Genomic DNA, 13,104 nt, shown 5'->3' on the forward strand with positions numbered 1-13,104 from the left:
ATATATGAAAAAAAAACTATTATTATATGTGTATTGTATTGTATATATATGTATAAATAAATAAATAAATAAATAAATAAATATTATTATTATTATTATTATTATTATTGGTTATATGTTTTTGTTTGTGTTTTATATTATATTATATTATATATTATATATATATATTTTGGTTTAAACGATATGATATTATCTATATATTAATCATATTTTAACTACAAAAGAGATTGAAATTGATAAAACTCTTGTTGTCTATATAAATATCTATATATAAAGATTCAAAAGTTAATATATATAAAATCTATAAATAAATTTGTGTGATTGATGGTTTGAGTGTAAATCAAAGAAAAAAAAAAAAAAAAAAAAAGCCTCTAGACAGAAAATTAAATATATATATGGAGTATATGATATGGATAGATATGTATCTTTCACTGAAATGATTAAAGTAATTAAAGGGGACACAATGATTATTACTATTTATACAACCTACAACTACTATTCTTTCTTTCTTTATGATAAATGTAAAGGAGAAAGAGATAAACACATGATGATAAAAAATAATAAATAGTAGTAAGGTAGGTAGAGGTAGGTAGGTAGGTTATGACTGGGGGGGATAGGTAGGTAGGTAGAGTAGAGTAGTTTTTTTGTAATCGAGTAACAGGCGAGCAGGAGAAGGGAGAACGACGATAACATAAATGAAATAGTATTATGAATGCTCGCGTCTAAATTAAATAATAATGCCAGTAAGGCAGAGTGGCAATCAGATCCACCACTGCAAATATGAGATGGATGTCTTTTCCCCTTTGCTTCCACACACAATTCGCGAAAGGAATCGATAAATGTGCTTTACTGATTTAGGAATAAGATGGGTATGGTAAAGTAGAAAAAAAGCAAACAAATGAGGGGTGGTGAAGGGGTAGGTCGAGCACAGAAAAGTAGGCTCGTTTCTACTATAGTAGTAATAAACGTAAAAGGTGAGTGCTCTGATCGCGGTTGCTAATGGCCGCGTCTGCGGTTTAGTCTTTTGCAGCTGATTGTCTGCATAGATGCTTCATTAGAGGGCGGGAAAATTTAAAAACTTGCCTAAATGAGCTTTCAAGCGCGTATGTCATAGGTCAGCAAGTTAGTAAGAAGTAGAGTAGTTAGAGTAGGTTGAGGAGGGAGGGGTGATTACTGATCAGATGCGATGTGATGGTTGGTAGATAGGAAGGTGTGGTATTATTCAAGCAAAGCACGCATAATAATATTATTGATTGTGCTTCTAGAAAACTAAAGCTTTGTGTGTAGAGGTATCCTTTCTTTTCTTTTTTCTTTTTTCTTTTTTTTTTTTTTTTTTTTGATGATTTTAATGTGTGGGTTGTTGGTTCTGTAGTTTTCTTTTTTGACCATACTTGTGCTATACGCGGTTTAAATTTTTAGTTTTAGTAAATCAGAGAGAAGAGAAATTCTAATTACTTTTATCTATCAATCTATCTGTCTGTGTCTGTCTGTTTGTCTGTTTGTCTGTTGTCTGTCTGTCTGTCTGTTATCATAAATTTTGTTGTTGTCGTAGAAAAAGTAAAGAGAAAGAAAGAGGAGACAGAGATAAATAAATAAATATAAAGAAGAAGAACTAATAATAATAATACTTTAAATCATTTAAGAAAAGAAAGAAAAGAATAGAGGTTTAAGGTTTTACAACCGAATCTTTGAGAAGAATCGGTGGCTGACTGATTTACAATCATTCATTCTTTTCTTTTCCTTTTGTTATGTTGTGATGTTCATTCCTGAATACTAGAATTCTATTGGTCATCAAACAAAGATATTTCGGTGACCAATGAAAATATGCGTTTAAGAGATATTTGCGCGGAGGTGGAGAGAAAAGGGTTTTGGTCTCTAAACTAGTTTTGTGTGTTGCACATGGCTGACGGTTTGGATCTTTGTTTCACTTGAACAACAACAAACATTAAATCTCAAACAAGGATGCAGCGTTTGGCATGGGCTGCCTTAAATATCGTCTTTGGCTTTCTTCGATCATCATTATGATTCGGTTGGATGAAAAGGTGTGCCCGCTACCCATTCTCCCCCCTTTGTCTCTCGGTCGACCGTTTCATTGCAACTTTCACAAAATCTAACTTGTTGAGCCACTTGTCCTTTTTGTGTTGTTTGTATTTATCTAACGAAACAAGATCAACCTACTAGTGATCTCTTTCAAGGAGGAGACAGAGTAGATCGCGATACAACCAACTAATCCGTTTGTCTTTTTGTTGTTGTTTTACGATCATCTTCACATGCGCCACTCCTCCTCTTCTCCTTTCGCAATTATATCTAACTTGGGTGATTGGATTAAAAGACTTCCTCTTCTCAAATTTGAGATCTTTTCTATGGTCTTTTACCAAACTCCTCATCTCTAAGAAATTAACAGCATCTCTCAGAATCAGCTCTCCCATTCTTCACAGGTCCATTCATTAAAAATTCCTTGGGTATTCGCACTTTATGAAAAGTGTTTTTCATACACACAAACATGTTTAAATGAGATACATCTGTAGTATATATTAATGCGTGCACTGCTGTAGAGCTTAATTAATGCTGTTCATATCATCAATATAGAAATGACAAGTAATAATAATAATAGAATATTTTTTATACTTTTTAGAAATATAGTAATTAGAAAAGTAATATTTGATGGAATTAAAACAAATGATAGAAATGTATACAACAGGTCGTTGTCTGCTCAAAGTTTAAAGAATAGACGATATCATATGATTAAATCGGCCGATTGGATTGTGCGCAATGGCTACTTTTCATTATTGCGTGAAAAGATTCGGATGGATGACCATCTCATCTACTCACCAGAGTTTGGAAGGCTGCTATCAAGCAATCTGTTTGACTTGGTACTCTTTCAATGGATCTATGAAAGGAAGCCACACTTGTTTGCTGTGACTCGGTCGTCATCGTCTGGTTCGACAGCACCACTGCTCGAGTGTGCTTGTGAGAGTGGGAACATAGCGGTTGTAAGATTCTATGTTGAAAAGGTTGGATGGAGACCCACCACATCATCATGTATAGAAAAGGCAATTGACAAGGACCACTACGAGGTTGTACGATACCTGGTGGATCGGTGCAATCAAATCATCGACCCTACTCTGATTGCTCGTAGTGTAAGATTATCAGCTGCCAAAACCATCCGATTCTTTGTTGAAAGAAGTTTACCTTCAATACTACGTGACAACAATTCAATCAATCAATATGAATACTTGTTTCTTTTAAATATTGATTATCCCGCATTTCAAAAAGTCTACAACAACAATAACAACAATAACAACAACAATTCTTCCTCATCTCCATTTAACTGGAAGGCTCCAGCACGTTTAGCCAACTATCATCAATACCTAAGATTATTGGCAGATTATAATCATTTTAAATATTATCCAAATACTTTGGATCATTTTAGAATCATTGATCATATTGAAACATTTTTAAATCCAAAGACAAAGTTTCATCTTTTAATTCAAAAGTCAAAGGAGGAGCAGGAGGAAGAGCAGCAAAAGGAACAAGTTACTCAATCATCATCATCATTACAAAGAGTGGATTATCAATACTTTATTAAATGGTTAATTAATAGTAACATTAGTATCATATACAACTCAAATGCATTTGAAGTTATAATGAAAGGTGCAATAGTGACGAAAGATTTGGAGTTGGTAGAAATGTTAAAAACAAAGAAATTGTATAGGTCATCTGTCGATTACCAAGATTTCTCATTTGAACATGAATCGTTAGAGGTGACAAGATACTTGGTAAATAATAGTATTGGTAGTGCGCCAACACTTGCTTGTATCTATAATCTAGTGACAAACAAGTATGTTCAATCGTTACGTCCCTTTTTGGCAAAGGTACATGTAAGGTATGCAGTTGGATTGATTGCACATTTGCTAACGAGAACGACGTACAAGGAGATACTATTGTTTGCAGCCAAGGAAGAGTGTGGTGTCATCTTTGAACTGTTAATGGAAATGCCCGAATCAAAGCACCTAAAGACTCTTACTCACCATGCCTCTGTTGAAAGCCTCGTTTCATCGTATCGTGTCGATATGAATTCTGTAGTTCCAAGACTCCTCCAACTCATCATCGATCATCGAAACGACCAACTTTTTGCTCGTCTCATCACAAAATATGCCAAACCAAAGATCCCTCAACTTACCATCTTGGTATCACGTGCATTCATTGCCGGTGACATGGCGACATTTGAATTGCTGCAGACAAAGTATTTTGGCGTAGAAAGTACCAAGACATTGGCTCAATTGGACAGCGACCTAACCAGTTATCTTGGCCAACTGGGTGATATTCAAGTATGTGATCATCTTCTTATTCATAAACCCAGACAGAAAAAGGATGTCCTACAATCGGCCGTAGCAGCCGGCCAAGAAAAATTGGTCAATCATCTAGTTCGTACAATGTTGACGGAAATCAAGGCACTTACACAAGCTGCTATCCTTGCCGCGAGTATAGGTCACCTTCCAATCCTCAAAATATTGGTTGAATTAAATTTAATACCCCGTGTTAGTATCCAATCTATCCTAGAGTCTTCCATAGCACTCAATCGTCTAGATATCTTTCAATATCTAATTGTAGACCGTCATTTTAAATTGGAACAATCAATGTTTGAAACTGGTCATCCAAACTATGATATTCTTTTAAAATTATTGAAACAACAACAATTATTAGATCCTCAACAACTACAATTACAACAACATCAACAACAACAACAACAAAAGAAATAGGTAATATATTAAATATTGTAATTTTAATTTTTAAAATGTGTAATTTAATAAATGTATAAATTAATTTGTAAATATTAATTGAGAGGGACTTGGAATAGAGTGGAAAGAGTTGAATTGGAGTTTACCAGATGATTGATCGATAGTAAAGTGAACAAGATTATCACTTCTTTGATTGAGTACATAGAGATGGTGTCCGGTTGGATCGACTGTGAGTGCTCTGGGAGTGTCTCCGTGGGTCCATTGATTCTCGACAAATTCGAGTTTGGCATTATCCAAGACACGGAAAACAGAGATAGAGTTGTGAAGACGGTTGGCACAATAGATGTATTTCTCACCTTTACCAAATACAATACCAGATGTAAAATTGGTACCCTTGTAATAGGTTGGGAGCGTAGAGATGGAGTCTTGTTCGGTGAGATCACCAGTCTCCTTATTGACGGTATAATGAGTGATCAATGAAGCTTCTTCAAGAATAGTGTACATATTGGTGTTGCTTTGATCAATGATGAAATGTCTCGGACCGGATCCTTTAAATTGCGAAGAGACAGTCTTGACATGTTCAAACTTGCCATCTTGTTGATTGTACTTCCACACAAACATACCATCCAAACCAACGTCGGCAGAGTATGCATAGTTTCCACTTTTATCACACGAGATCATGTGAGCGTGAGCAACACCCTCATGTCCGCTGTGAGCAAACGATCCCTCTGGTGCAGTCTCTGGGTGAGCAGGTCCAGCTGGAATACCCTCGTGTTTGTTCAAACTGACGAGTTTGTTACATACTCCACTGACAGAGTCCAATCCAAACGAAGCAATGTTACCAGACCAATAGTTTGCAACAAAAAGGTGTTTCTCGTCATTTGAAAGTTCCAAATGGCATGGAGCAGCTCCTTGTGTGCTAATTGGTTCACCAATCTGTTCCAAAGTACCATCATTTTCATTTTGTTTGTAAGAGTATACCCATCCATGTTCTCCTTGTGGTGAATCACCCAACTCTGAACCGACATAGATGTACTTTGAATCCTTTGTAGCTACCAATTGAGCACCATTAACAACCTTTGCTGCTACTCTTTTGTTTGACAAGCTACCTGTCTTTTCATCGAAATCAAATACATATACTCCTTCACCATTTGGTGAATATGTACCAATATATACTCTTGTCATAACTTAATAATGAATAATGAATGAATAATGAAGATTAAAGAAGAAGAAGAAAATAAATATCTAATATCGTGTTACCATTGCATTGATGATCTGTCACGACAAAAAAAAACGACAAAATAATGATTTGATGAAATTAATTTTTCTTTTTCCAATATATTATTGAATTTATTCATGTTCATCATCATCATCAAAATAAACTACGTTGTTGTTGGTAACATGATAACGTGCTACCCTGGGAGGAGGTGGAGGTTGTAAGCGAATGATGGGAGGTGGTGGTTGTGGATGTGGAGGCATTTGAATGGGAGGAGGAGGTCGGACTGGCGGAGGTGGAAATGGTTGGTAGTTAGGTCCCATACCTGCACCTCCGACACCTCCAAGAGGAATTCCTCTTTGTTGTCTCATGTGTTGTTCAATTTGTTGTTGGATTGCAAGTGGTACTTGAGCTCCATAATAAAAGTTGTTTTGTGGTGGTGGTGGTGGTCGTTGCGGTTGTAAAAGCGGTGGTGGGAAGAGTTGTTGGTTTGGTTGAGCAGCAGCTGCTGCTGGATTGGGAATAACAAATTGAGGTATATTGGCCATTGGTTGTAGTTGTTGTTGTGGAAGTTGTGGAAGTTGTTGCATTTGTTGCAGTTGTTGTTGTTGTTGTTTATCCTTTTTTGTTATCCTTTTTGTTGTAGTCTTGGGCTCTGTTTTTTTCTTCTTTTCTCGTTTCTGTCTAACTGGTAGTTTTGGCTGGAATTGTAATGGTTGTGGGAATATAACTTGTTGTTGTGGTGGCATTTGTTGTTGTAATTGTTGTAATTGTTGTAATTGTTGTAATTGTTGAATCCGCTGCTGTTGCATTTGTTGTTGCTGTAAATGTTGTACATGAACATCTTTTCCACAAACACATGGATACAACTCACCACATGCATAACAAAATCTAACTCCACACCTACAAACTATATGTTCACACTAAGTGAAAATAATAATAATAATAATATTGATTAATATTAATCTTTCTTATTATTATTAAATTTTTTTTTTAATGTACAAACCCCAATTGTTTTTTCAATAAATCTACCACATTTTGGACACTTTTTAAAGTTTTGTCTTGTAACAAATTGATCAAACAAATCATCGGCTTGACCATTTTCTTTTCTCCATTGTTGATATTGTTCACAAGTTGAATTGATGTGATAGTCGGCCTTGCATTTGAAACAATATCGCTTGTTGCATTTCAAACATAGGAAATCGGTTGAATCTCCAGGCTCCCAAAAGAATACATATCCACATCCAGCAGTCGGACAAAAGGAGTATTGATCAGGTTCCACCTCGATGGCCCTTTCAAATGAATATTCTGTGAATTGTGTAATTAAATCTTCGTCTAAAAGATATTCTAAATCTTCTACTGTTAAATCTATTTTACATCCAAAATAGGGACACTTTAAAAAATAGAGTTAATAAAAGATTTTAAAATGTTTTATATATATATATAGTACATACTTTAATTGGATATTCCCTATCTTTAATTTTCCCAACACAATAAGTTTGAATACAAGTTCTACAAAGTGAATGACCACATTTCTTTACACAATGAGTATCATTAACTTCAACATCCATCAAACAAATGACACATTCAATCTCTTCTGAATGCTTTCTCTTTTCACCTCTTTTTGAATCCTCTTGGTCATCCTCTGGGTATCCAAAATCATTATCATTATCATCCCCAGCAGCATCACGATCGTTGTCCTCTGCTGGGAATTCCTTTAAAAAGTCTAGTTGTTCTTCATCAACTTCTGTTGAATTACTTGTTACAATATCTCTTTCTTGCTTATTATTCGTTGGTGGTGATGTATTTCCATTGCCATTGCCATTTGCATTTCCAGTACCATGACCATTATCATTTCCATTTTGATTTGTATTTGTAGTACTAGTTGTAGTTGTAGTGGTTGTAGTTGAAGATGCTTCATTTGTTGGACCATCCAAATCTATTATATGGTTTGAATGATCATTATCATATATATCGTCACTATCATCAATACATATAGCATCTTGTTGTTGAGCATTAATTCTTTGTTGTTGTCTCTTTGACTCTAATACCATTTTAAATGTATCTAAAACAAAAAGATGACAAGAATAAGTATTGTGTGTGCATCCAAAGGGGTTACACAGTTAGACCATCATCATCATCATCAATTTCTCTCTCTTTACAATAGAAAATTATAAAAGATAGATTGAATAGATGGTACAGATATAAAAAGTGTAAAGTCTACTTGTATATGTTTACATACCAAAGCCATCCAAGAACTTGTTCAACTGTTCATCTTGGTTATAATTATCTTCTACATATTGTTGTAGTTCTTCAATGAGGTTGATGACACCATTATACTCCTTGAGCTCAAGACTTATAGAATGAGGAGATGTCATTATCTCTTAATTATTATATATATCAAGTTTTCGTCGTCTTTCGTTGTAAATATATGTATATATATTGTTTGTTTTATCTTTCTATTTAATTATTATGTTGTATCATTCTTCTTTCTTTTCCTCTCTTCTTATTCTCTTTATAACATATAAATATATAGATACTAGCAAGCACTAGTTAAAATAACTATGTATCTAATCCAAATTTGTATTTTCACTTTTGAACTTGAAAGTTGGTTGTGCTCTTCTCTCTTCTTGGAAGCCAATCCAAATAATCCCAACCCAATGAATGCATTGGTTATTGGATATATGTATATTTGGTTGCTATAGTCGTTGTTGTTTTTGTACAAAGGTATTTATATATAATTTATTATTGTGTGTCTTAAGATTCTTCAGTAGCACCTTCAACTTGATCTAAATAGGGATTATCTATTTCTTCACAACCCTCCATTGGACAAACCATCATTACACTACTTCCTCTGCAAACTACTAATCCTAAATATCTCTTTTCATTGGTAACATTGAGTGGATCTTGTGGATCTAAAATCATCATAACCAATTGTAATGTAATTGCAAAGTTAGAATCGTCGTCGAGTTAATTATTCTTCGTTTTGTTGTTGTTGTTGTTGTTGTTGTTCATTTACCTCTAATATATTCTTCACATTGATCGAGTGTAATATTAACAAGTGGGTCGTATCCTTTGAGAATACCTTGTACTTCTCTACCTCCTGTAAACTTGACTGATATACCCTTACCAAGGAACTTTTGAAGATCTAAAATCGATTCTTTCTTTGGTGCTGTCGACTAGATGGTTATTTATAGCGATGTTAATACTGATATCATATATGTTCATTCATCTCTCTCTATTGTTTACTACTACTATCTATCTCATACCATTCTAAAGAAAGTTGTGTATATATATTATAATTAGATTAACCAACAAAAAAATGACAAATTGACGATCTTTCAAAACTGATTAGTTGGGCTTGGATTGCAATGAAACAAGTCTTAATATTAATATTAAATATTTTCGGTCGTCTCATTAATTTGTAAAGTATATAAAAGTAGTAGATTGGACTACGATCTCATGATCTAAATATTATTCATCTTAGAAAATGTAACACAAGTATTATTTACTGATCATAGTCGACATTGTTGATGATGGTAATGACCTCATAGCAGTGACGGTGTGTATGTACATTGTTACAAAAAATTATTGTTAATAAAGCACCCCCCTCTCCCTCTCTCTGTGAACGCTCACACTACTTTTCTCACGCTTGTTCGATCCGAGCTCCTCCTCCCTTTTTTGTGTAAAATTAATTGTTTTTTTCATTACCATTATTATTATTACAAAAAGATAGCTAGATAGATAGATAAAAAGTAGGAGGGAAAACACAACATAGTTGAGATAGATAGATAGAACTTAGAGTAATAATAAATATAAATATGATATCAACACCAGAAGTATCATTAGATATAGGGGCTATACAGAGTGCAGATGCAGCAAATCAACAGTTGAATGCAGTTGCATTGACCGATGCGACGGCATCGATTACAGCAAGAGGAGGATACAAACCATCGAATCCACCAAAGATGATTATCATGTTTGACGGTGTGTGCAATGTATGCGATACCTTTGTACATTTTGTCTATCCTCGTGATGTAAACAAGAAGTTTTCATTCCAAGCTCTACAGACCACCAAAGGAAGAGAAATACAAAACTACTATGGTGTCCCAACTGATCTATCAACAGTCATTCTCATCGACGAAGAAACTGCAACCTATACTTCAAAATCAACTGCTGTATTACGTATCATGTATCATTTACAAGTAAGAGTCATCAAAAGGAATGAAATATATTATATATTCATACATATTAATAATAATCCCTATACCTATTCCCTATCCCTATCTCTATTCAATTCAACAGTCACCATATTCATATCTATATCAATTCCACTATCTTCCAGCATTCTTTCGTGATTTTTGTTATTCAACCTTTGCAAGATACAGATATTTATTGATGGGTAAAAAGGATACTTGTATGTTTAGTCCGGGTTTAAGAGATAGATTCATCGATTGGAGAAGTCCAATCATAGAAGAAGATACTGATGAAACTAAAGAAATGTAACGCAATAAACAAATAATAATAATAATAATAATAATAATAATAATAATAATAATAATAATAACAGTACAACCAAACCAAACCAAACCAACCAACAACAGGCAAAAAAGGAAAATAATATTACCAACTACCATTTTTAATAATAATATAATATTTACAACTACACCCACCACCACCACCACCACACAACAAATAAAACAGCAACTATAATATATTGTACAATTTTTTTTAAAACCTCTCATTGCATATACATGATGATTCGGTTGCGTAAGATGACAACGATGATATTTTATTACATTTGTGGTGGTATTCTTGCCAAGATGTAAAATATCCCCGATGTCATCCAATCAATTTTCAAAAAACATCCTAAAAGGGGGCTAGCTCAATTTCAATTTGTCAAATGAACCGAAAATGGCTAGCTTCTTTGTTAAGAAGCAGTTGATTCATTCATTCTTTTAATAATCATCATCATACACCGGTTCATCATTCTTTTTTCTTTTCATTTTATTTTATTTATAGACATACAGATAGATACAGATTAAAAGAAGAAGATATTGTAGATAGATAGATAAAGATGAAAATAATTTTAATATTGGTAGTATTACTTTTAACTATATTAACTATAGTAAAAGGATTGAATAATGGAGTTGCAATAACTCCTCCAATGGGTAAGATAGATAATTAATTTGCAGAGAAAAGAAACATATTAATATCCTTTAAATTTTGTAGGATGGAATACATGGAATCATTTTGGATGTGATACATCAGAGATTAATTCCCAACTAATCTATGAAACTGCAACTGCAATGGTTACTAGTGGTATGGCTGCTGTTGGATATGAATACATCAACCTTGATGATTGTTGGTTGGCAAAGGAAAGAGATGCCGATGGTAGATTACAAGCTGATCCAATTAGATTCCCACAAGGAATTGCTCCTCTGGCTGATTATGTACATTCATTAGGTCTTAAAATGGGAATTTATGAAGATGGTAAAATTTAAATTAAATTAAATATTTGAATGATTGGTCATTGACTTAATTTTCTTTCTTTTTGATTCTTTTAGTTGGAAATTTAACATGTGGAGGATACCCAGGATCAGAAAATTATTTTGAAATTGATATGAAGACATTTGCAGAATGGGGTATGGATTATGTAAAGATGGATGGTTGTTATTTCCCAGTTGACGATATGGAGGAGACCTATACACAACTGAGTGAGATACTCAATGCAACCGGTCGTCCAATGGTCTATAGTTGCAGTTGGCCAACCTATGCCTTTGTCAACAACCAAACCGTCAACTTTACCTACATTGGCGAGATTTGCAATCTCTGGAGAGAGTTTGATGACATTCGTGACAACTTTGATTCGTGGACTGGTATATTGGACCAAATGATGCAGTATAATCGTGCACCCTATGCTTCTCCGGGTCACTGGAACGACCCAGACATGTTGGAGATTGGCAACGGTGGACAGACCACTGCAGAGTACCAATCATTCTTTTCGCTGTGGTCTATCATTGCAGCACCTCTTATTGCCGGCAACGACATTAGAAACATGTCTGCCGATATCATCAACATCCTCACCAACGCCGATATTATTGCAGTCGACCAAGACGCACTCGGTATCCAAGGTCAGAGAGCTTACCAAAGCGGTACAAGCGAAGTGTGGACACGTCCACTCGTCGGTGGTGCCATTGCAGCCGTTCTCTTTAACCGTGGGGAGCAACCAGCAACCATCGAGCTCACATCTGACATTCTCCAAGTATCTTCAAACTCCCAATTCCTCATGAGAGATCTCTGGCAAAAGACTGCTCCCACACAAGTATTCCAAGGTTCATCTTCCTTCTCCAATATTGATGCACATGCTGTTATTATGTTGAAATTATCACCTATAACAGGTTCATTCGGATTTGTAAATAATAATGAGAATGATGAAGATGATGGTTGTTAATAGCCCAAAAACAAAAAACAACAAAAAAAAAGATATATTTAAAATTTAATTAACACTTTGAATAGAGGGTGTGTCAAGTCGATGGCAGTGCGTAGTGGGTGCTAGCGTCGTAAAAAAATAAAAAAAAAATGAATTTCCATTTTAGGAATTGTCGGTTGGCAGACTTTAGAGCACCAACCAAGCCACAGTAAGTTTATTATGAGTCAATAAAAGAGATAAAGTATAAGATAAATGAAGAGATAGAACATAGTATAGTTAGAACATATAGTATATAGTTATATATATAGATATATCATTGTATTTTGTGGCTCGTTAGTGCCAAATGCACAAGAAAGGATAAGGAATAAGAGTTCACAATATTGTCAAGTACTGAATCAACACCAAGTCTATTGCTGTTATAACATTCACGAGTTACTTGTACTTATTTGCTCCTCCAATCCACTCTTGATGCAGAGAGATACAGAGCTGTTCAAGTAAATTATCATTGTTTAAAGATATTGCCGCAGTTGCGTCTTTGTATGTTTAAATCTGCCACGATTATCGATCATAGCATTGGTCCATTTACACTCAACTACCTGACCTGTGTCTCTTATCGCACTAGCTAGTTGCATGTTACTATAGTATAGAACTACCTACCTTTTTTTTATCTTCTTTTTTGGTTTTATTTATAACTATTTATTGGTGAATGGATG

At 34.4% G+C, this 13,104-nt stretch overlaps 5 protein-coding genes across 5 annotated transcripts; 3 read left to right on the top strand and 2 right to left on the bottom strand.

Annotated features, from left to right (window-relative positions):
• Positions 1-26: 26 nt before the first annotated feature.
• On the top strand, positions 27-1,596 carry DFA_08730 (uncharacterized protein; the record flags this gene model as incomplete). Its single annotated transcript, XM_004356162.1, has 3 exons — positions 27-40; positions 569-589; positions 1,434-1,596. 3 exons carry the CDS (start codon positions 27-29, stop codon positions 1,594-1,596), a joined length of 198 nt encoding a protein of 65 aa, XP_004356215.1.
• Positions 1,597-2,591: 995 nt separating this feature from the next.
• On the top strand, positions 2,592-4,763 carry DFA_08731 (uncharacterized protein; the record flags this gene model as incomplete). Its single annotated transcript, XM_004356163.1, has 1 exon — positions 2,592-4,763. One exon carries the CDS (start codon positions 2,592-2,594, stop codon positions 4,761-4,763), a length of 2,172 nt encoding a protein of 723 aa, XP_004356216.1.
• Positions 4,764-4,823: 60 nt separating this feature from the next.
• DFA_08732 (uncharacterized protein) lies at positions 4,824-8,336 on the bottom strand (the record flags this gene model as incomplete). Its single annotated transcript, XM_004356164.1, has 5 exons — positions 4,824-5,929; positions 6,284-6,881; positions 6,965-7,351; positions 7,413-8,023; positions 8,201-8,336. The coding sequence occupies 5 exons, from the start codon at positions 8,334-8,336 to the stop codon at positions 4,824-4,826; spliced, it is 2,838 nt and encodes a 945-aa protein (XP_004356217.1).
• A 379-nt stretch (positions 8,337-8,715) lies between these two features.
• Positions 8,716-9,230, bottom strand: lsm7 (LSM domain-containing protein; the record flags this gene model as incomplete). Its single annotated transcript, XM_004356165.1, has 3 exons — positions 8,716-8,873; positions 8,978-9,137; positions 9,228-9,230. The coding sequence occupies 3 exons, from the start codon at positions 9,228-9,230 to the stop codon at positions 8,716-8,718; spliced, it is 321 nt and encodes a 106-aa protein (XP_004356218.1).
• A 549-nt stretch (positions 9,231-9,779) lies between these two features.
• DFA_08734 (putative alpha-N-acetylgalactosaminidase) lies at positions 9,780-13,017 on the top strand (the record flags this gene model as incomplete). Its single annotated transcript, XM_004356166.1, has 6 exons — positions 9,780-10,163; positions 10,264-10,375; positions 11,088-11,129; positions 11,191-11,451; positions 11,526-12,373; positions 12,907-13,017. 6 exons carry the CDS (start codon positions 9,780-9,782, stop codon positions 13,015-13,017), a joined length of 1,758 nt encoding a protein of 585 aa, XP_004356219.1.
• Positions 13,018-13,104: the final 87 nt, after the last annotated feature.

Source organism: Cavenderia fasciculata (assembly GCF_000203815.1).
Source record: "Cavenderia fasciculata unplaced genomic scaffold Scf_ET2XIPL01COFD4-5, whole genome shotgun sequence".
Lineage (NCBI taxonomy): Eukaryota > Evosea > Eumycetozoa > Acytosteliales > Cavenderiaceae > Cavenderia > Cavenderia fasciculata.